At 40.5% G+C, this 23,136-nt stretch overlaps 2 protein-coding genes across 2 annotated transcripts; both read right to left on the bottom strand.

The window, feature by feature from the left end:
* Positions 1–653: 653 nt before the first annotated feature.
* LOC149845346 (cell division cycle 20.2, cofactor of APC complex-like) lies at positions 654–17,487 on the bottom strand. Its single transcript, XM_089987641.1, has 7 exons — positions 17,407–17,487; positions 14,989–15,144; positions 3,716–3,895; positions 2,098–2,364; positions 1,912–2,014; positions 1,501–1,823; positions 654–1,210 (listed from the first exon to the last, which is right to left on the bottom strand). The coding sequence occupies exons 1-7, from the start codon at positions 17,485–17,487 to the stop codon at positions 920–922; spliced, it is 1,401 nt and encodes a 466-aa protein (XP_089843767.1). The 3' UTR covers positions 654–919.
* A 253-nt stretch (positions 17,488–17,740) lies between these two features.
* Positions 17,741–18,211, bottom strand: LOC149845345 (uncharacterized). The gene has a single exon (XM_089987630.1). The coding sequence runs from the start codon at positions 18,209–18,211 to the stop codon at positions 17,741–17,743; it is 471 nt and encodes a 156-aa protein (XP_089843756.1).
* Between the last annotated feature and the right edge of the window lie 4,925 nt (positions 18,212–23,136).

Genomic DNA, 23,136 nt, shown 5'->3' with positions numbered 1-23,136 from the left:
TACATAGGTCTTTGCTCCCAATTGTGGAGTAGAGCTGCCAACTGTGAACATCATAACTGGCTGCCTAGTTGGATGTCACTGGAATTATCTCAAACCAATGGAAGCATATTCTAGCGTTGTAGTTCCAGACAACAAAACACTCTGTTTTACGCAGTATGAATCATACTGAAGTCGGTGTGGAACTTGGCGGAACAGATGGTAAAAGGCCATTCTTTTGGTGTGTTCTATTCAGCAGTGGTCCGGCGAATTCCACCTTTATCCTTGATACTAAAGAAATGGTTAAACAGAAGCATGGGTGCTTTAGTGGGATTGATGTTCCCTGCAATTCTAGTTTGAGGCTTTCCTTTTTATCTGGTTTATCTGCTTTGTTTTTTATTGCATTTATTTGTTTCATTCCTTCATTCCTGTACTTCAACTTTTAAACAGTTGGCAATATGATTTTACTGTTTAAAAATTTAAATTTGTCATACTCCTACCCACATTTTAGTTCAAATACTGCAAATATTTGTGTGTGCTGTGTAGACATGCATGTGATTACAGTCCTTTTATCACCCACAAAAGTTGAAATAGTTGGTATATATTGACATGAATAGTGAGCGTTATACTGTCTCTTGATTCTTCTATATACTCTCTCTTGGTTCTTTAAATTTTCAAATTTTTGAACCTCTGCTTCTGTGATACCCTGTTTTATTTAATTTACAGATTTGAACGTCCAAAACTATATTTCACAGCGACAAATGAGCTATATCAGTCAGTCTGTTTTTTTGGAGAATCACTTTAACTCCCTCCTATCTTATATGTGAAAATTTCAATGATAATGGGCTGGTTTCTACCTTCAGCACCTTTGATGCTTGTGGAGGCAGAAACACCTTCCAGAAGCGCAATGTCTCATCTGCACCTGCTAATACAACAGTTGTTCCTATCTTATATGTGAAAATTTCAATGATAATGGGCTGGTTTCTTCCTTCAGCACCTTTGATGCTTGTGGAGGCAGAAACACCTTCCAGAAGCGCAATGTCTCATCTGCACCTGCTGAGGCGACGGTTGTTCCGTCTGGGCTTTGTGATAGGTAGAGAACTCTAGCAGTGTGGCCTTTCAGTTCCCCCAATTTGGTCATCGATGGGTATCTCCATATGCAGAGCTGGTTTTGGCTGTACCCATGACTGCTTATAATCTCCTTCTGGTGCCTGTTCCACTCCAGTGCACACACCTGTTTCAGCATTCATTATTTCATCATTGGCTCATTGAGGAAATTGTATTTGTATTGATCAAGCATGCACAATTTCATAGCTCTTGCAGGATAAATTATTTTGGTGCTTATTTTGCAGTGACATATTTAACACATGCAGCAACATTCTAGGGGCTTCTAGAAGCAATACTTGCAAGCACGCAAACCTATATTGCTGTATCAGTATATTAGCACCTTTGCAGCATTACAGTAGTTTCATATGCATCCACACTACACCCAATTAAACACAAGCAATCTTGGAGAAATTGTACCTGGGATTGAGTATCTGTAGTGGAAATGCATTGGCCTGTGTGAGTATTCCACATCTTGATACATCGATCTGTCGTGCCTCCTCCAGATGCCAATATACTGGATTGGTGTGGGCACCATGAAATCGCCTTAACAGCTGCTCGATGCTCGGTGAACCGATGCAGGTATCCTAGAGACGTTGATGCCATGGCAGAAGCATCCCATATGTGAAGCAGGTTGTCATTGCCTCCACTTGCTAACTGATTGCCAGTGTCTGACCATCTTAGCCCGCATACCTCTTCGTTATGTGCACATAAATGCGACGCAACATTACTTCTTGCTCTCGCTGTGCAATGAAGACAAATCAAACGTGTGTGAGAATGAGAAAACAATCAGCAGCATCAAGTTGGCACAGTGAGCTGAAGATTACAAACCATCATGATTGATGATGGCAGTATCGCGACTACCAGATGTTAATCGAGAACCATTCCATGCTAGACTTGCCACACGATCTCTGTGTCCAGCAAGGCTTCTCACCTGTTGGAAACAAACCAATCAATCTTGATTTCTAAAAATATGGAAACGGATCTACATAGTTGAGAATGTGAACCACATCTTGCCTTGCGCACTGCTTTACAATCCCATATTTGGACATCAGAGTTGCTGAGTCCAACAGCGATCATGCTGCCATCTCCACACCAAGCAACGCTTGCGAGATAGGCATCCCCTTCAGCTTGCATGAGCAACTGCGTTTTCCCGGTATCCGCGGACCACAGATACAATGCAGATCCAAGGGCAACTGCGAGTACATTGTTGGATCCCCAGTCCATGATGTTCAAGTAGTAGTCATCCACCAAGTTTGGTGCATCAAGTATCCGATCAGGTGACTGGTGAAAAAGAAGAGGGCATTAGTTCTTACATTGAATTGATCCTATATGAACTGTAATCCTGTAGTATCTCTTCCATTTATATTTACCATAGCAAAATAAGCCAATCCATTATGTCTGAGTACGAAATATGTAAAGCCTATATTATCAGGTTAGTGCTATTCCCAATATCTCATAGGAAACTTCAGAAGCCCATAGCATGCTAACATAATAAAATTTGTAGAAGACAATTTATTTATTATAAGTCCTTCAGGAACTAGTAAGAAACAGAGCATGTATAAAATGTTTCTATTGGAATAAAAATAAAAAATAAATAAATAAATTGGGCTACTGAATGGATGCTTGCCTCTGTTTTTGTGTGTGTGGCATTTAACTGCCTAATTTATTTGAATGTATTTCAAATACTACCTGAGGTATTAAATGACACTTATTTTTTTCTGAACAATTCAATTTATGTCATGTTATGGTCTTTTGTTAAACAAATCAACAATGATGTCATTTTAGACACTTTGCCTAAATAAAATGCCAGCTGAATGATTTTGAGACCATGCATGTCCTTGAAGGATAAAATACAAAAGTATGTGGCTAAATGTAATAATGGAAATGTTAGGAAGCCCGCGTGGCCAGCAGAGTGGTTGTAAGGGGGGTTGAGATGAATGAGCCAGGAAGACTGATGAAAAAGAAAGCATTGAATTCTCTAGCATATCTTGCATCCATAATAGGGGTGTCATCAGGCTGGGTTTGGTTCGGATCCAGGTAGAACCGAACTTGGGCCCAATTTTCAGGTATGGTATCAGGTTCGGGCCTGGGTCTAATCGGGTCTACTACAAGAGAAACCATATTCAGACCCGATAAGAACTACATGAACCATACGTGGTAAAATAATATTTTTTATCATTTTACATTGAAAAATTGCGGGTCTTAATCGGAGCTCAGGTTGAGGCCAGATCTGGTATAAAATTTCACAAACTATACCCAGATCCATGTATTAATCGGACTTTTGGGTCTGGATCCGGGTCTTAATCAGGTCTTATTATTCATCACCATACCTAGACCCTACAGGGTTTGGTCTCTCATTTAATAAAAGTATGGAGCCTTGGGTGACTAATTGGTGGAATACCAGCCAATCGGAAACTTTTTTGAAAGATATTCAAGAAAAGAACGTTCTACAAGGCTGCTGGCACACTGGTGTGTTCATAGCATTTGAAGGTGAGCTATGTAAGGTACGACGGACGTGGGCCCTACCCGAGGTTTGCTTCACTGGGGGAGGGTCCATTAGGTGGCCCAGTTCTCGGCAAGGGTTCCCCTCTATGAAAAGAAAAAAGAAAAAAATATATTTACATGGTCAAACCTTTGGTAAACAACGATAGTTCCTTGATGAAGCTGGGGACTCATCCTGGTGCCGCATCTCATCAATAAGACGCATGCTCTTCCTCATCGATTGTGTGCTCGGCTGAAACCGAAGCATTCTGAATGGTTTCCCATCAGGGTCCACGAACAACATCTCTTCCAGCATCTTCTTGTAGTGTTCCTGCTAAGAAACATGGAGCTTAGCAGATTACTGGACTATCCAGTAACAGGTGTTTTGGAATTTACGGAAATAAGAGAGCCTAAAGGGAAAAACCTTAGACGTTGAGGACCCCGGTGAAATGGTTGGTGGGCTGCTTTCCTTTCTTCGTGTTGTTAACAAAGACTGAGCAACTTCCAAATTCATGAGGCTCCTTGAAGGTATAAATCGATCACCCTGCTGAAATTTTCTCAGAGAATAACAGGAATTACTTATTGCTTAATGAAATGTCTAACTGAAAATAAATGGATAATTTACATATAAGTGCCGATTGTTTGGTGAATTTCCGGTTAGGAGCATCAGGTTTCAAATATTTAAAAAAAAACTCACTTTTTCAGAAATTGCTCGGTTGGCCACTTGTTATTATGATTACTTTTGATTTAACTGTAGCTACAAAAATACAAAGCTGTAAGAGTGGCATTCAATAATTAAAAAATAAGGAAGGTTACAATGATTCTTTAAGTGAGTCAATTTTTTCGAAAAAGCAATCCGAATCAAATAGAATTGGGTCGTTTTTCAATCAGGCCCATTTCACTCAGTAATTTTTATTTAATTTTTTTATAAATATATTTTTTAAAATTTTCAGTGAGATGATTCGACCGAGTCTGTCAATTTGAAAAAAAATGGCCGATTTTTTAAGAGCGTTGAATCAACCCTTGTTTCATTTCGGTAAGGGGTTGATTCGATCTGAATCGGCCCTTTGAAATTGATTTTGATAACATTGTTCTGTTTTATCCTGCTAATTTTGCTTTCCAATTTTACTCCTTGAGCCAGTTTATGTATTGCTAAGACTGGATCTTATCCTGAGTTAAAAATCTTGTCAGAGTTGGGCTCAGCTAGACATGGTCTAGACCCAGTTGAATCAGCAAAGTCTTCCACGAATTAATCAAGTGAGTTCAGTTGAAAGACTTAGCAAGAACTCTAAGCCCCTGTCCCAAATCCTGCTCCGGGGAAATCTGGGCGGGGAAAATTTTGAGATAAATTTAAAAAAAAATTGCTTTCAAGGAAAGACTTGGGAAAAAACAAAAACAAAAAATAAAAAATGAATGTAAGAGAAATTTATAAATGATGTAAACTGTTAAAAAAATCATCATGTCACCATTGCAATAAGTTTGTGATATTTTCAAAATAGCGTTGATATTTGTTTTACAGCTCTAAACCAGGCAATTGCAGATCCTCTCATAAAAGAAAAAGAAAAAAAAAGGAGAAATCCACAACCCAAGAACAGGTCGAGTTGACTACAGATGAGGTGCAATCACGTTGCACACTCCAGTGTGATGCTGCACCTGATCCGCCCTCCATCTTCTGCTGGGTCCCGTAGCTGACAGGCTGTATACCATAGATGAAGGGCGGTCAGGTGTAGCGGCACACTCAAAATGTGCAATGTGATTGAACCTAGACTGGCGCCACAGAGTTTTATGCTGTCAGGATATCGACCATAGGTATGACCAGTGCGACTAGGTCTCCGATCTCGGATGCAGTTTCTCCATGTAATAAACCAAAAAAAGAAAAGACTCCATCAAATTTTTTCCCGCCACTTGTCTAGATCATCGATCCCCGTCGTCAAATTACTCTAAATCGCATTTGAACATCCAAATTCAACAGCAAGAATCGTTTAAACTCTCTCTGTAATCACAGTTGCCAATCTTCCTGTTAAATATTTTCAGATACCCATCAAAGAACCCACCAAGTCCAGAGAGTCTTAAACCATCTTCCCGTGCCAGAGAACTAACTTAAGCTAAAAGTGTATCCCCAAAAAAACCCATAAAAAGAAACGAATTCAAAGTACAAAGATTAAGAACAAAAACTAACCTTCGTTCAAAAAAAAGGAAAAAAAACTAACCAAAAATCCGATCAGATCTAAAACTCACCGGTTCGCGACGATTCAGGGCGTTGTCGGGAAACAGGGAACGGAGATACGAGTCCCATCCGATCATGGTCTCTCTCACTCTCTCTCCACACAGACAAACGCAGAATTCAGAAGTGAAGGAACGGAATTCTTGGAATTCTTTCCCTCCGAATTCCGTCAAGCCGGCATCTTCTTCCGACTGGGCGAACGATTCCTTCCTCCGGAACGAAGCGTGCTCACCGGAATCCGACGGGATGAAGGAATTCCGGTGCCTGAAAAAAGATGGCGGGCTTTTCCTCGGAGTGGGAGTTTTTTTGGTTTGGTAGAAAGTTAGAAACTGGGAAGGCGCCCCTTTGCTTCTTTTTTTCCCTTGCTTGTTCGGATTTTATCTTATGGCAAACGGTCGTGATCTTTTGAATCTGGTCAAAGGCGGTATGATAGTCGGGACGATAATAACTATTGACCATAATTTTCTTAAATGCCCTTCTTTCTTTCGCTCAGTTCCCAGTATCATGAGGTGACCCTCGTGGGGATTTCTAAAAGATTCTATGGTTTTTGGTCCGATTGTCCTTTCTTATTTCTTAAACGTAGAGGATTATTTTCGTCCTTGACTGGGAACTGGAGATATTTTGGGAATTTCTCAGTTTTGAATTAGGACGAAGGGTCAGCCTTTCTTTTCTTCTCGAGGGCGAGAAATTAGTAACTACCGTTTCCGTCGGTAGGTTTTTACACGGAACCTCCAAAAGTTGGAAAAAAATTGCAAAAAGGTCACCGGAAGGCGGAAGTTACCCAAGGTTCCCAATACGTCCCAGATATAACCGATGGATCCTGCTTGATCATCTTGCTACACAAGTCTTGAATAGCAATAGCACCACCCTCTCGTGCATCAAGGTCCGTTCATCTTTGAGATGGACGGCCTTTGAGTGAGGTGGTTGTTTTGTAGGTTATAGTATGATGCACATCATTTTACTTTTTCTGCTTAGATTTGTTTCAAAAAGAGCAAATATGGAAATTTTAGATCTTTTTACATGAAAAAAAAATGTGACCATAGAGTTTTTTTTATTTTATTTATAACCCTAAAAAACCACACCCAGCACCAAGACCTAGTTCGCAGTGTAAAACTTCGAGGCTAAGATCCCTGTCACCAAGGCCTATGCTAAGCATTGGCTTAGGCAGAGGAGTGATGCCCATGAAAATAGAACTTTTGACTGCCCGTCTAGCAGCCAAGACCCCGCCCCACTAAGCCAACCCCCCTTGGGGCTAAACATAGAGTTGATGTGCTAATTTTCCGATACGTGCTTGTTACTCTACCTCTAAATGAGGCAACAAAAATTCGAAATGTGCAAAAGTGGTGCACCAATAAGCAACGATAAGGTGATATAAGAGAAAAGAAATACTATATGTAGAGAATATAGGGATATTGTGATGCATCATATTACGTATTTTCCCATATAAAGAAAGCACCAAAGACAAGGCATTACTATCCAAGATTTACTTTTTGAATTTTTGAGTTGGAGAAATGATGCCACCTGATATGATAAAGATTGCTTGAAGATATAGGATAAAAATATTTATGAAAATATGTGACTATGCTCTTTGGAATATCTTTTCTGACAACTAATTGTAAGCAGTCTTGGTCTTGGTGAAGTCAATAGGGTATCTAACTTGGATCCAGGATAAATGGACTAAGACCCAGCTAGACTAATGGATCATAGAAATCCAGACCCATATTTGAAGCTTGGTGAAGAGTTGGTAGGCCCAGCAGACACTTGTCATTGTGGTTGTGGACAACCATCTAGGTCAGCCAAGACCAGATTTCATGAGTTGGTCCTTCTTGGTTCAGGAAGATCGAAGGCTTCAAAGCTTGTGGCTCACCATGTCAATTCTACTTGCATCATTCCCATCGGTTGGAGTCTCATCCAGGCCTTCGAAATCTCAAGGCTTCAAAAACTTGGATCACCAGTCAAGTCTTAGCATTCCAAGCAGGGCTGGTAAATGAGCTGAACGAGCTGTGCTTGAAGAGTTCAAGTTTAACTCGTTCTCGTGCCAAGCCGAGCTGAATTCGAGCTCAAAATGAGCTCGAGCTTTGTCTACTGGGAAATTACATTATTTCAGAGCTGGGGAAGTTAAAGAATTACAAAAAAACTGCATTAATGTTCTCTGAAAGCGGTTACGGTTTTATCTTTAAACCTGTCGATTTGAAAACTAGATATTTCAATCACTTGTCCTGCACTATATTATATGATGCAAAATATATCAAAAATATATTTATTACTATTTAATGAGATTATGCAGGACGAGCTCAGCTGAACCCCTATTGCTCATGATCAGCTTTTCAAACCTATTTTACAAGTTCGAATGAGCTTTTTACGAGCTGAGTCAAGTCTTTAAAATCTCAACTCATGCAGTTCAAAGGGTTCGAGTGAACCAATAAAAAGGTGCATAATACCCTTCAAAAATGTAAAATTGGGGGTTTAACAGTTTAGAGGGTCCTATGTAGGAAAATGCTCATGTTGGATTCATGGTGAGGCTGGATCAATTGCAATCACATTCAACATTTCTGTTGTTTCGCTGCACCTGAGCATCCTCTATCTTTTCCATACAGCCCGTCAGTTGTGGGGCCCAACAGCAGATGGTGGGTGCTCAAGTGTAGCAGCACATTTGCACATTTCAAATGTGCAATGTGATCGCACCTGATCTTTTTCTGCAGAAATTTGTGTTTCTTAGGTGCAATGCCACAGCCCCAAAGGGGTTTGGCATAGTGGGATGGGGTTAGGTGATCTAGGTTCAAATCCCATAGGCATCACCCCTTGTGAAAGTCAAAACGTGGTGACTCCCTGGGTGCAAGGGGTAAGCCCACAGAGTTTTACGCTACTAGGATAGTGATCGTAAGTAGGGATGCACAACAAACTGACCCGGTTCGGGCTCGGGGCTCGGCTTGAAGCTCGTCTGTGCTTTAAATGAGCCGAGTTTGAACATGGTTCTAAGGTTCGGATGAGCAAACGAGTCGAGCTTGATCAGCCTACCGAGCTCGACGATAAGGCTCATATACAAGCATAGGCAGAGCTGGGGGGGGCAGCAGAACTGGGCTGTAGCCCAGTCCTGCCTCCCAGCCCAGTTAAAAAAAAAATTAAAGCCCAGTCCTAGCCCAGCCCTGATTCCATATGAAATAGATTTTTATCCATTTTTGTAGCCCAGTCGTAGCCCAGCCCTGACTGCAGCAAATAGTTTGATTTGTCCATATGAAATAGATTTTTATTAATAATTGTAGCCATTTTTTATTTTATCTCAAAAAAAAACAGGGGCGTCCCACCAAATTTATTTTTTTTTGCTACACCCGTGTTCCCTCCCCCCCCCCCCCTCACATGAATCCCCTGTATACAAGTATATATATAATATATTTTCAATTATATTAATCAAGTTATTGTTAGTGTAATGGGTACGTTTTTGGGTTTTTATCAAAAGGCTCGTAGTTTGAATCATGATTTTCACTTTTCCAACTGTTAATATAGAGTACTTTTAGTATGACTAAAATATAAGCTTTGGCTTAGTGGTAGGTCACTTGGAAAACTCAAGAGAGGTTAATGTTTTGAAACCCGCCATCAACAATATTTTTAAAACATAATGTTTTTGGAATGCCTTGAAGCTAAGCTAGGCTCTGGACAAAGTCATTCAAGCTCGGCTTTGAGCCGAGATTGGACAGAAATATTTTGCACCAAGCTGAGTTCGAATAGCCTAGGCTTGGCTCGTGTGCATCCCTAATCGTAAGTACGCCAGGCAGAGCCAGTGTGGCTAGGTCTCTGATCGTGGGGGTGGTTTCTCCGTGTAAATATCAAAAATAGGTGCAATGCACACGAGCCAAGCTTCGACCGAAATATTTTGTACCAAGCCAAGTTCAGCCCAAGCTTGGCTCGTGTGCATCCCTAATCGTAAGTATGCCAGGCAGAGCTAGGGGCTAGGTCTATGATCCTAAGGGGGGGGGGGGGGGTTCTCTGTGTAAATTTCAAAAAAATAGGTGCATTGCCACGAGTTCCTCTTCAAAATTAGAATGGATTTGAAATGTTGATTAGGTCATTACTCCTTATATCAGTAATTGAAAAGGATAACCATGCAAAGTTAGCTGGAATCTGAAGTAAAAGAAAAAAAGTTTGGTGGAAAACATAAAACTAATAAATGTAAAAAAAAATTGAACTTTGAATTAAGGCACCCAAACACGACTATCACAAGCAATATGTTTAAAATGATATAATGGGGTCTAAAACAAGAGTTAGACAAGCAGACAGGAGAAAAGGAAAGGAATCATCCAAGAGATTAGCCAATGATAGCAAGGAAATTGCAATCAAACTCTTCCCACATTGAATATGGTTATTTTGTTAGAGCAGACTGTTATGTGTGACCCGCTCCAAACAATATGGCCCACCAAATGTTACCTCAAACTTATAGTTTGGATATCAATACGCTGACGGGATCTGATCGTGTCCAACCCAAAGATGTTTGAATTAGACTAGTGAATTTAATACACCTATCAGACTGAGATGTATGCTCACCTGAATCCCGATCCAGATAGAAATTTTCAAAACCATTAACTTACCTATTTGTCCAGCCCTCTTCAATTGAACTGCCAACCAGTCACGTCTTCTGTTCCCTTTTTGTCACTTATAAACAATAACATTGTCAAAGATTATAAAGCAACCCTATTTTTAGGCATGCTTGAAGATTCATATGATCCTGGCTCTGTCTCTTTTGGGTCTTTGTGCAAGTGACCTAGAGAAATGATGTATAATGAAGGGCAACTCTACCTGCAACCAGAAACAATGTATCTTAAGGGGATGTGGTGGAACTGGGCAGCATCAAAGCTGAGCATGGGAATTATGCTGACACTTTTTTCATTAGGTCACCATGAGTACCTTCCAAAAACGATGTTTTAGGTATTGTATGTTTGATATGAACCGTTAAATGTGTTTATGGTCGCTTATTTATTAAGAAACAAACTTTGTTTTGATTTGATTTGATGTAAAAACATGCATATTTTATCATCAAAATTTAGTACAATATCATCCATTTATATTTTTACCTCTTTAAAATACACATTGAGCATAAAGATGCTTAATCAATTTTCCTATCGAGTAAACCATGATAAGCACATTTAATGGCTCAGATCAAGCATAAAATGCTTAAAACTTTGATTTTTGAAAGGCCCTAATGGTGACCTAATGAAAAAGGGGGCAGCATCTCTCGATCCAATTGAATAATGTTCATAGCCCTAAACATAGTTTTTAATATCATCAATAATTTGAAAGTATCAAGATTTTAATCGCAATATTTTCAAATGCAAATATAATTGTAACGACCACAACTCATGCCTTTTGAAAACGCGGATTTTTTTTTTTTAAACAGTGCAGAAAACTTCTCAGAGACTCGAGGTTCTCATAGTTCCAATTCCAATTGGATAGCCAAACACTACAAACAAACTTACAATCATCATTCATAAGAACTAAAATAAATTCTTTATTTATGAATCAAGAATCAATCTCAAAGACAGTGTTCTACTCAATAGAAAGTAACATAACAACTGACTGAAACAAGTAAATAAAAAGAACACTAGAACTGAAAGACTAAAAAGAAAGAGTCACGTTGTCCACCAATGAAGCTGTCAAAAACTCAGTCTGACTCTCGCGTCCTCCCAGTAGTTGTTGACTTCACTGATCATCTGTTCCTACAAACCAATAAAGTAGGGTGTCAAAATCAAAATCCTGAGCACGACTACTTCTTAGTAAAACAGGTGAGACAAATGGTTAAGATAAGATATTATACAACATTTGAGAAAAATACATACAACATAGTTTATAGCATTTAAGAAATTTTTCATGCAACAGTTATAAATGCTAAGCATGCAGAAACATTAAAGCAGTAGCTAGTAATAAAACTTCAGCATGTAATAAGAAGTAAACATTTTACATTCACTATCATGTATTGATTTAGGAAATAATTAAAATATGCATGATCTAATGCACAACACGAAAATACATGACCTTTGTGCAATGAATGATTCATTTTGTTATCTTTTATTTAAATTTTCCTTTTTTCATATGCATGTCCTATTAAATGCATACAACTTTAAGTTTCTCTTTTTAATTACCATTGTCCATGTATACACCAACGGGTACAATCTTCGAGGTTAAGTTAGGTTTCCAGGGTAGCTTACCACACAATTTGTAATTTATTACTGGGTTCCAAACTTAGCCTTCGACCGAATCACCTTCGGAATATTAGACCTTCATATCTAATATCGGGGACACAAGGGACACACTCCACACCCACAAGTGTCACTTTCTTGGTACCAAAAATAACAGTTGTGTCAAAACACACCACCCCCAGGTAAAGTGGCGGACTCCCCTTAAAACCGTGGTCAAGAGAAGGAACCTCAATATCGGGTTCAGGAGACCAAAATAAGCGCACTGAGTTTTTGTATCCTCACAGTCTCCCCAATATCGGATCTCTAAGATCTCCATTCTTCAGATGGGAGATCCCAGAACGTATATTACATTGTTCTTTATTATTATATTTTATTAAGAGATAATTCTTTAAGTTTTGCAACACCATATGCAAAAGTAAAGGTAAAAGCTCGCATATACCCCGTGAGAGCCATCACAGGACTCTGGCTCGTGGAAACCTATAGAAGAGTGCAATAAAGTGAAGTAGAAATAAAATATGATTTTTGTGATGCATTGAGATAAATAAGGAAAAACAATCACACGACTCAGCCTACCAAGCCCTCGACGATTCATTTGGATCATCGATGCACCACATGCATAAACCATGACATGTTATATGTGAAGCAAATCACTGCATATTTCCATCATGTGCACACCTGCTTGTAAATGCATGTTTTCATTAAAAGAAACATCAAATGCGTATTTATTTTCAAGTATGTGCAATTATCACTGCAATGCTTCGGTTTTGACATGTCACATACACACCAACACAAATTTCTATCACGCTCCACCTGACTGGCAAAAATGCAAAATTTTATTAAGTGCAAGACTACCTTTCGCACAATCTGGTCAAGTACAAGCAACTGATAAAATACCAATTCTTAACATGTGTTTATATATAATTGAAGAACCAAGGTCTCGTTGTGTGTGTGTGTGTGTGTATGACATGGTTCACTGTATTTTTTTTTGAACAAGTGTACATCAAAACACTCATAAAAAGGAAACAATGCTCATACACAAGAACAATGTATAAACCCAGAAAAAAACCTATGCACGAAGCATGGATCAACAAATATGCCTACACTATGGCTTGATTTGGCATTTATGTTCATGTTTCCATCCTACCGAACAACATAGCCCATACACAACATTACAAACTTCCATTTTCTTTGTTAAACAGCCCAACAAACCCATAGCTAAATATTTTATTTTATATTATTTTTTTATTTTTTTTTCTAAATCACCCAGCCCAGCCGAGAGGGTCGGTTGTGTCTGACAGCATATACACAGGCCCAGTTTGGGCTTGTGTATGCTGTCAGGAAACCGCAGCATAACCAAAAAGAAATAAAACTATATTGATATTTTTTTTTCTTTTGATGCCAAAGTTCACAGGCCATCACCCAGTCGATTGGGTCGGTTGGGCCTACCCTGGCCTGACCCAGACAATGCACAGCACCCAGCCGACTGGGTCGGCTGGGCCTGTCGCCCCTCTGATGCACCACGACACAACATTTTTTTTATTACACGCCCAATTGATCGCTCGGTTGGGCCTGCTATCGTGATTGAGGCCTGATCGGCCAACCGAACAGAGTTTGGTTGGTCCATCAGCCACCACCCACGAAAACTAAATGGCCCAACAGAGGCTTTTCTTGTTGAAACATAGTAAAAACATAGAAAATCACAGGTGGATCACGGTGGAAGCGTGGGTCTACTACTATTCCTCCATAGATTTCCATCAAAAGATGCATGGAAATCTAATCTTCACCCGATCCCTCATCTGTATCAAGAAGAGGTACCCGTACCTTGACCAAGAATGTGAAAAGAGGGTTGTGGAAGGTGCTTGGCTGAGCAACGATGCCTTCACTCTCCTCTTACCTCCTTCTTTCTCTCCTCGCTCTCTTTTCTTTCTCTCTTCTCTCTCTTTCTCTCTTTTCTTGTTTTTTTTCTCTCTCTAAGGCAAATGAGGGAGAAGGGCTGCCCCCCCCCCCTTCCCTCTCTTTTAATAGTTGGAAACTCTCTAGAGAGAGTTTCCAGATTTTATGAAACTCCTTTCCTTTTCTTTTCTTTTTTTTTTGTTTGACTTTTAACTTTTTAAAAGATTTTGAAAACCTCTAGTGTCCTTATTAATTAGGGAAGAGTGTTAACCCTAAACCCCCTTAACCCAAATCCCGAAATTAGTGAAATTTTATAAATTAATTTATTTATTTTCTTGAATTTATTTATTCTTAAATGTTTAAAAGCTTCCAAAATTGGTCATATTGACTATGGAGACTTTTTATATGGGATTAACCTCAATTTAAAGCCCCTAGCTGAATTTGAAGTTATAAAAACATTGGGCTTGGGTTTGGATCCGAATCTGGATCTAAGATCCAAACCCATACCCCAAACAAAAATTGGAGTAAGACCCGGATCCAGTCCAAATTTTTATAGGACCTAGCTAGGACCCAAATCCATAAAAATTTGGATCCTAGGCCTTGGATCCAATCTGATCCAATTCCGGATCTGTTTCGATAAACTGCTAAAATTTTAGAAAAATGTGATTTTCAGGCCAACCGAGACTCGAATTCAGAAAAGTAAAATACCATCGCGCTCAGAATTTCAAGACGCATCCAACAATATATTGCATGAATACCAAACTCCAAATTTTGCTCAAAAATAACACAAATTTTGCTTGAATTTAAAAGTCGAAATTAAAACTCTTTATTACGTTTTGTTTGGGTTGCCTCGACCTTATCGATGAGACTTGGGTCAAAACCAAACTCTAAGACATTGGTCTAAAACTCGAGTCTCAAACGATTTTCCTACCAGACAGCCAAATTTCAAAATTTTCATGAATTGACTAAGGTCCAAAATACGTGATCTTACATCCCTACCCCCTTAAAAGAATTTCGTCCTCAAAATTACAACGTACCAAATAAATGTGGATAATGTTGATGTATGTCTGCCTCAGTCTCCTAAGTGCATTCATCTAGCCCGTGATACTGCCAACGCACCTTCACGAACAGAATTGTCCTACTGCGTAGCACCTTTTTTTGGTGTTCCACAATCTCTATCGGCTTCTCATCTGTAGTTAAGTCAGGTTGTACCTCGATCGCCTCATAGTGAATCACGTGGGAGGGGTCCAGTACGTACTTTCTTAACATTGAGACCTGAAACACATCGTGAATCTGTGAAAACTGAGAAGGAAGTGTTACCCGGTATACAGTCTCTCTGACCCTTTCAAGGACTTCGAAGGGAACAACATACCTAGGACTCAACTTTCCTTTCGTACCAAACCAGAAGATACTTTTCGTAGGTGAGATTCGAACAAACACGTGGTCGCCTACCTCAAAACTGAGCTCTCTACGTCGTCGATCGGCATAACTTTTCTGCCTACTTTGAGTTGCAATCAACCTTGGCCAGATTAAACGCACCTGATCCGCAAGACTTCACTGCTCTCACTTCAACCTCATCCCAGCACACAGGAGATCTACATGGTCAGCCATACAGTGCTTCATACGGGGCCATACCAATACTAGCATGAAAACTATTGTTATAAGAAAACTCTCGAGGCTTCACATGCTTGTCTCAATCACCTACCCAATCCAAAGCACACACTCTCAACATATCCTCGAGCATCTGAATCATTCATTTCGACTACCTGTCGGTCTGTGGATGGAAAGCGGTACTGAACTTCAAGGTAGTGCCAAGGGACTTCTGAAGCTGGCGCCAAAATTGAGATGTGAACCTCAGATCTCGATCTGACAATATCGAACGAGGCACTCCATGAAGCCTAACAATCTCATCCACATAGAGATTGGCCAAGCTTTCCAAGCTTTGACTAATCCTGATCGGAAGAAAATGAGCACTCTTTGACAAACGATCCACAATCACCCAAATGGCATCTCGTTGTCGTCGATTTTTAGGCAACCCTACGATGAAATCCATTCAAATATCATCCAACTTCCATTCTGGAATCTTGAGTGGCTGCAGAAGTTCACCTAGTCTTTGGTGTTCAATCTTCACCTGCTGACAGGTGAGACACCGGAACATGAACTCTGCGATGTCCCGCTTCATCCCATTCCACCAGTAAGTCCTCTAAAGCTCTTTGAAGATCTTGGTGGAACCAGGGTGAACAGAATATCTCGATCTGTGAGCTTCACTCATCAACTCATTTTATAACGCTTTCGGAACCCACCATCTGTCTCCGAACATAATGGTTTTGTCCCCCTCTCAGTGAAACTGCGCTTCTGGTTTCTGCGCACTTTCGCATAACTTCTCAAAGTCCGGATCTTTTAACTGGAGTTCCTCAATTCGATCTATGATCTCTGGTCGTGCCTACATCCCAGCGTAAAGGATGCGTTCGGAGTCATCAGCAAAAGGCTGTCACCTGACAAACTCCTCGACCAGATCTCAACTGCGTCCAAGCATGCTAGCTGTTATGACCGATTCCTTTCTGCTAAGCGCATCTGCCACCATATCCGTCTTACCAGGATGGTAAGCAATGAAGAAGTCGTAGTCGTTTAAGAACTCCAACCACCTACGCTATCTCAAATTCAAATCCTGCTGAGTAAATATATACTTGAGGCACTTGTGATCGGACATAACCTCGAATTGTTTCCCACAAAGGTAGTGGTGCCATATTTTTAATGTGAAGACCACTGCCGCCAATTCCAAATCATGTGTGAGGTAATTCTTCTCATGCACCTTTAGTTGTCGGGAAGCATATGCTACGATCTTTCTGTATTGCATAAGAACACAACCCAGTCTAGTCCCTGACGCATCACTATATACCACAAAACCACCTATACCGAAAGGTAATGTCAAAACCGGTGTTGTGGTCAACCTCTTCTTTAACTCTTAAAAACTGTCTTTGCATCGAGGGGGCCACTCGAACTTCACTCCTTTCTGCAACAGCCGAGTCATCGGGGCGGCATTCGTGAAAATTCTTGAATGAATCAACGGTAGTAACCTGCCAATCCCAAACAACTTCTAATGTCTGTCACCGTCTTCGGTTGTTCCCATGACAAAACGGCTTTCACCTTGGCTGGATCAATCTCCACTCCTTTCTCGGATATCACATGATCGAGAAACATCACTCTATCAATCCAAAACTCACACTTTGAGAACTTGGCGTACAATTGATGTTCTCTTAGTGTCTATAACACAACTTGCAGATGTTCTCGATGATCTTCCACACTCTGTGAGTATATTAGAATGTCATCGATAAACACGATGACAAAAGAATCCAGCCACAACTTAAACACCTTATTCATCATATCCATAAATGTCGCAGGGGCATTAGTAAGTCCAAAGGACATTACCAAAAACTCATAATGCCCATATCTGGACCTGAATGCAGTCTTAGAAATATCCTCTGTTTTAATCCTCAACTAATGATATCCTGAACGAAGGTCGATTTTCGAGAACACCTTTGCCTTTCTCAACTGATCGAACAAATCATCGATCTTAGGCAGAGGGTACTTGTTCTTCACCGTCACTTGATTTGACATGCAGTAGTCAATACAACGCCATATTGAGCCATCCTTCTTTTTAACAAAGAGGACTGGGGCACCCTGAGGGATACACTCGGTCTAATAAATTCTTTGTCAAGAAGCTCATGTAACTGCTTTTTCAATTCCCCTAACTCAGCATGCACCATGTGATACGGAGCACGAGAGACTGGTGTCGTACCAGGCACTAGCTCGATCGAGAACTCAATTTCTCGATGTGGTGGCAAACCCAGCAAATCCTCGAGAAAGATATCTAGAATTCGCGAACAACATCTAACTGATCCAAGGGTGTCGCCTGACTATCTTGAGCAGAAACACTGGCCAAGAACACCAGGCAACCCTGCTTGTGGTACTTGAAGACCTTCAAAGCTGACACGATCCTCACCCCGTCGGTCGGCCTTGTCGAATGACACAACAATGTAGACAATTTGAGATGCTTCAAGATAACCTTCTTGCCCTGACACTGGAGGGTCGCATTATGCTTGGACAACCAGTCCATACCTAGAATAACATCATAAAATGTCATATCTAACATGACCAAATCGGCGGACAACTCATGGCCTTTTATCACCACGCATACTGCTGGGAAATACTTCTCACAGGAAGATGATTCACCCATAGGTGACATCACATCAAGAGTCCTCTCGAGGTTAGATGGAACCAAATCAAGCAACTTTGAAAACCAAAAACAAATAAAGTTGTGTGTTGCACCTGAATCAAACATCACACGTGAAAAGTGTTCGACAACTAAGAATATACCTTCAATCAGATCAGCCTGATTGCCCTGGAAGGTTGTTGTTGCCACATAGACCCGCTCATTGGTCTTGCGCTGACCCTGCTGCTGTTGAGGCCTCTGCTGTTGTGGTGGCTACTGCTACCCTCCCAGAACCGCAGGTTTGTTCGGGCAGAAGGGGGCAATGTGCTCTGGCTGCTGGCACTGGAAGCAAACCCCTTTGAAAGATGGACAAAAACCTGGTGGATGGTTCTTGCCACACCTGCGACATGCCAGTTGGGCCTTCCCCTGTTGTCCTTGCGGTTGAGGTCGACCCTATTGCGCTCCCTATTGTCGCCCATCTCGAGTCTGCTGCTTCTTGCCGCTCTGCACATTCCCTCTTGTCGGTGGGTTCTTCCTCATTCCGTCCAAAGAACCCCCTCCATTGCCGCTCTTCTGAAATTTGCCCTTTGATTTCTCCCAATCCTCAGTCAGAACGGTAGCCGACTTGATCGCATCAACCAAAGTTGTAGGCCGACTCGTCAGGACGAGGGTTCTCAATCCATCCTTCAAGTCGCGCACGAACTTCTTCACCCTCACCTTCTCGTTCTTGAAGAGGTTCGGGCAGTACCTCTCGAGGCTCCAGAACCTGGTACTATAGTACACCAGACTCATGGGCCCCTGAGTCAAATAGAGAAACTTTTATTGCATCTGTTCCTCAGCGTAAGAGGGAAAGTATGCATCCAGAAACTTCTCTCTGAATGTCTCTTAGGGAATCTCATCCCCATCGGCAAACTTCACCCTTCGCAGGGTGTCCCGCCACTTCTTGGCATCGCTCTTCAGATGGTACATGCCAAAAGGTGTCTTTCTGTTCTCAGAGATAGGTAGGACGTCGAACGCCCACTCCATCTCCTGGACCCAACTCTCGGCAGCCTCTGGGTCTACCTTTCCTGAAAAGGAAGGTGGGTCTAACTTTAGAAACCTTTCGAAGGAAATTCCAATCACATTTGAACCAAAGTCGACCGGAGGGTCACGCGCGGTTGCATGCGCTTCTTGAGCAGTCTGTGTCGCCTGCAGAGCTTGAGTCGTTTGCGTCGCTTGCGCCGTCATGGTTTCGGTCAGTGTGTGGATGACTTTCATCATAAAGTCCCTTTGCTCCTGCCAGTTCGCGATAGCAACAACGGAAGATGAAGCACCTCTGCGTGAGTACGACATCTACAATGCACATATTTTCACAAATTAGTCCCTCACCGATCCTACCCCCTTAGGGTTGGTTACGAACAATAATCATTCATACAATCACACTAAGGCTTTTATTTTCATACTAATAAAAATTGAACTATGAATATAATCAATCATACAGAGTTTAGATACTTAAAATAATAATATTAAATAGTCTTACAAGTGAAGAAGACTACTCTGAAGGACGAGTCACAACTTGTTGACGCTTCAGGATAGGGCACACATACCAAAAATAAAAATTTTAACACTCAAAGATGATAAAATTGCAAGTCTTTATGGTGGCTCTAATACCAAACCTGTAATGACCCCGACTCATACCCTTTGAAAATGCTGATTTTTTTTTAAACGGTGCGAAAAACTTCCCAGAGACACGGGGTCCTCACAGTTCCAATTCCAACTGGATAGCTAAACACTACAAACGAACTTACAATCATCATTCATAAGAACCAAAACAAATTCTTTATTTATGAATCAAGAATCAATCTCAAAGACAGTGTTCTACTTAACAGAAAGTAACGTAACAACTGACTGAAACAAGTAAATGAAAAAAACACTAGAACTGAAAGACCAAAAAGAAAGAGCCACTCTGTCCACCAATAAAGCTGTCAAAAACCCAGCGTTACTCTCACACCCTCCCAGTAGTTGTCGATTTTACTGATCACCTGTTCCTACGAAAAACCACTAAAGTAGGGTAGCAGAATCAAAATCGTGAGCACGACTACTTCTTAGTGAAACAGGTGAGACAAATGGTTAAGATAAGATATCATGCAACATTTGAGGGAAATACATACTGCATAGTTTATAGCATTTAAGAAATTTTTCATGCAACAGTTATAAATGCTAAGCATGCAGAAACATTAAAGCAATAGCGAATAATAAAACTTCAACATGCAATAAAAAGTAAACATTTTGCATTCACCATCATGTATTGATTGAGGGAATAATTAAAATATGCATTAACTAATGCACAACAGAAAAATGCATGACTTTTGTGCAATGCATGATTCATTTTGTTATCTTTCATTTAAATTTTCTTTTTTCCATATGCATGCCTTATTAAATGCATTCAACTTTAAGTTCTTTTTAATTATCGTTACCTGCGGATACACCAAACGGGTACAATCCTCGAGGTCAAGTTAGGTTCTCAGTTTAGCTTAACATACAATTTGTAATTTATTACTGGGTTCCAAACTTAGCCCCCGACCGAATCACCTTCAAAACATTAGACCTTCACATCTAATGTCGGGAACACAAGGGACACACCCCACGCCCACAAGTGCCACTTTCTTGGTACCAAAAACAAAAGTTGTGTTAAAACACACCTCCTTCAGGTTAAGTGACGGAATCTCCCTAAAACTGTGACCAGGAGAAGGAACCTCAATATCGGGTTCAGGAGACCAAAATAAGCACACAGAGTTTTTGTATCCTTACAGTCTCCCCAAAACCGGACCTCTAAGATTCCCATTCTCCAAATGAGAGATCGTAGAACATATACTATATTGTTCTTTATTATTATATTTTATTAAGAGACAATTCTTTCAGTTTGGCAACACCATATACAAAAGTAAAGGTAAAAGCTCGCATATACTCCAGCTCGTATAAACATATAAAACAGTGTAATAAAGTGAAGTAGAAATAAAATATGATTTTTGCTATGCATTGAGATAAATAAGGAAAAACAATCTCACAACTCGGCCTACCAAGCCCTTAACGATTCATTTCGATCATCGATGCACCACATGCACATGCATAAACCATGACTTGTTATATGTGAAGCAAATCACTGCATATTTCCATCATGTGCACATCTGCTTGTAAATGCATGTTTTCATTAAAAGAAACATTAAATGCGTATTTATTTTCAAGTATGTGTAATTATCACTACATTGCTTCGGTTTTGACATGTCACATACACAACAACACAAATTTCTATCATGCTCCACCTGACTGGCAACAATGCAAAATTTTATTAAGTGCAAGCCTACCTTTCGTACAATCTGGTCAAGTACAAGCAACTGATAAAATACCAATTCTTAACGCGTGTTTATATGTAATTGAAAAACCAGGGTCTCGCTTCATCATGAGACTCCCACCCAGTCGGCTGGGGTCCCAAACAGACTCAGTTGACTCCAGTTAGCTGGGTCGGGTATGTCAGCCCTGGGATAGAACTGGCCACCAGGCTGATTGACTAAGCCAACCCAGCCGACTGGGGTCTGACAGCACCAGCACTGGTCCAGCCCGGGCTTGTGCGTGCTGTCAACGCTGGACAACCTTCCTGCCATCACTATATACATGTAGTTTTAAGGAGACCAAAAACCCACTCACACACACACACACACACACACACACACACACACACACACACACACACACACATATATATATATATATATATATATATATATATATATATATATATATATATATATATATATATATATATATATATACGACATGGTTCACTGTATTTTTTTTTAACAAGTGTACATCAAAACACTCATAAATAGGAAACAGTGCTCATACACAAGAACAATATATAAACCCAGAAAAAACTTGTGCATGAAGCATGGATCAACAAATGTGCCTACACATTGGCTTTATTTGGCATTTATTTTCATGTTTCCATCTTACCGAACAACATAGCTTATACACAACATTACAAACTTCCATTTTCTTTGTTAAACAGCCCAATAAACCCATAGCTAAATATTTTATTATATATATATTTTTTCTAAATCACCCAGCCTAGCCGACAGGGTCGGCTGGGTCTGACAGCATATACACAGGCCTAGTTTGGGTGTGTGTATGCTGTGAGGAAACCGCAGCCTAACCAAAAAGAAATAAAACTATATTGATATTTTTTTCTTTTGTTTTGATGCCAGAGTTCACAGGCCATCACCCAGTCGAGTGGGTCAGTTGGGCCTGCCCTGGCTCGACTCACACGATGCACAGCACCCAGTCGATTGGGTCGGCTCGGCCTGTTGTCCCTCTGATGCACCACGACACAAAGTTTTTCTTTTTTTTATTATTACATGCCCAGTCGATCGCTCTACTGGGCCTGCAATCGTGGCTGAGGTCTGATCAGCCTACCGAACCGAGTTCGATTGGTCCATGAGCCACCACCCACAAAAGCTAAATGGCCCAACACAGGCTTTGCTTGTTGAAACACCGTAAAAACACAGAAAATCACAGATGGATCACGGTGGAAGCGTGGGTCTACTACTCCTCCATGGATTTCCATCAAAAGATGCATGGAAATCCAATCTCCACCTGATCCCTCATCCGTATCAAGAAGAGGTACCCATACCTTGACCAAGAATGCGAAAAGAGGGTTGTGGAAGGTGCTTGGCTTAGCAACGATGCCTCCACTCTCCTTCTTTCTCTCCTCTCTCTCTTTTCTTTCTCTCTTTCTCTCTTTTCCTATTTTTTTTTCTCTAAGGTAAATGAGGGAGAAGGGCTATCCCCCTCCCCCTCTCTCTCTTTTGATAGCTGGAAACTCTCTAGAGAGGGTTTCTAGAAATTGGTCTCTCTCTACGGAGTTTCCAGATTTTTTGAAACTCCTTTCCTTTTCTTTTCTTTTTTTTTGACTTTTGACTTTTTAAAAGATTTTGAAAACCTCTAGTGTCCTTATTAATTAGGGAAGAGGGTTAACACTAAACCCCCTTAACCCAAATCCGGAAATTAGCAAAATTTTA

Source organism: Nuphar pumila, chromosome 2, assembly GCF_984573655.1.
Source record: "Nuphar pumila chromosome 2, dmNupPumi1.hap1.1, whole genome shotgun sequence".
NCBI classification, from domain to species: domain Eukaryota; kingdom Viridiplantae; phylum Streptophyta; class Magnoliopsida; order Nymphaeales; family Nymphaeaceae; genus Nuphar; species Nuphar pumila.
This window is presented reverse-complemented; position numbering and strand designations above follow the sequence as displayed.

Coding starts and splice junctions, on each gene's coding strand:
- LOC149845345 (XM_089987630.1), bottom strand. CDS start 18,211: ATGTTTGATTCAGGTGCAACACACAACTTTATTTGTTTTTGGTTTTCA.
- LOC149845346 (XM_089987641.1), bottom strand. CDS start 17,487: ATGTCAAATCAAGTGACGGTGAAGAACAAGTACCCTCTGCCTAAGATC. Junction 2,015..2,097: donor ATTGTAAAGCAGTGCGCAAG/GCAAGATGTGGT, acceptor TGTTTCCAACAG/GTGAGAAGCCTTGCTGGACA. Junction 1,824..1,911: donor TGCCATCATCAATCATGATG/GTTTGTAATCTT, acceptor TTCATTGCACAG/CGAGAGCAAGAAGTAATGTT.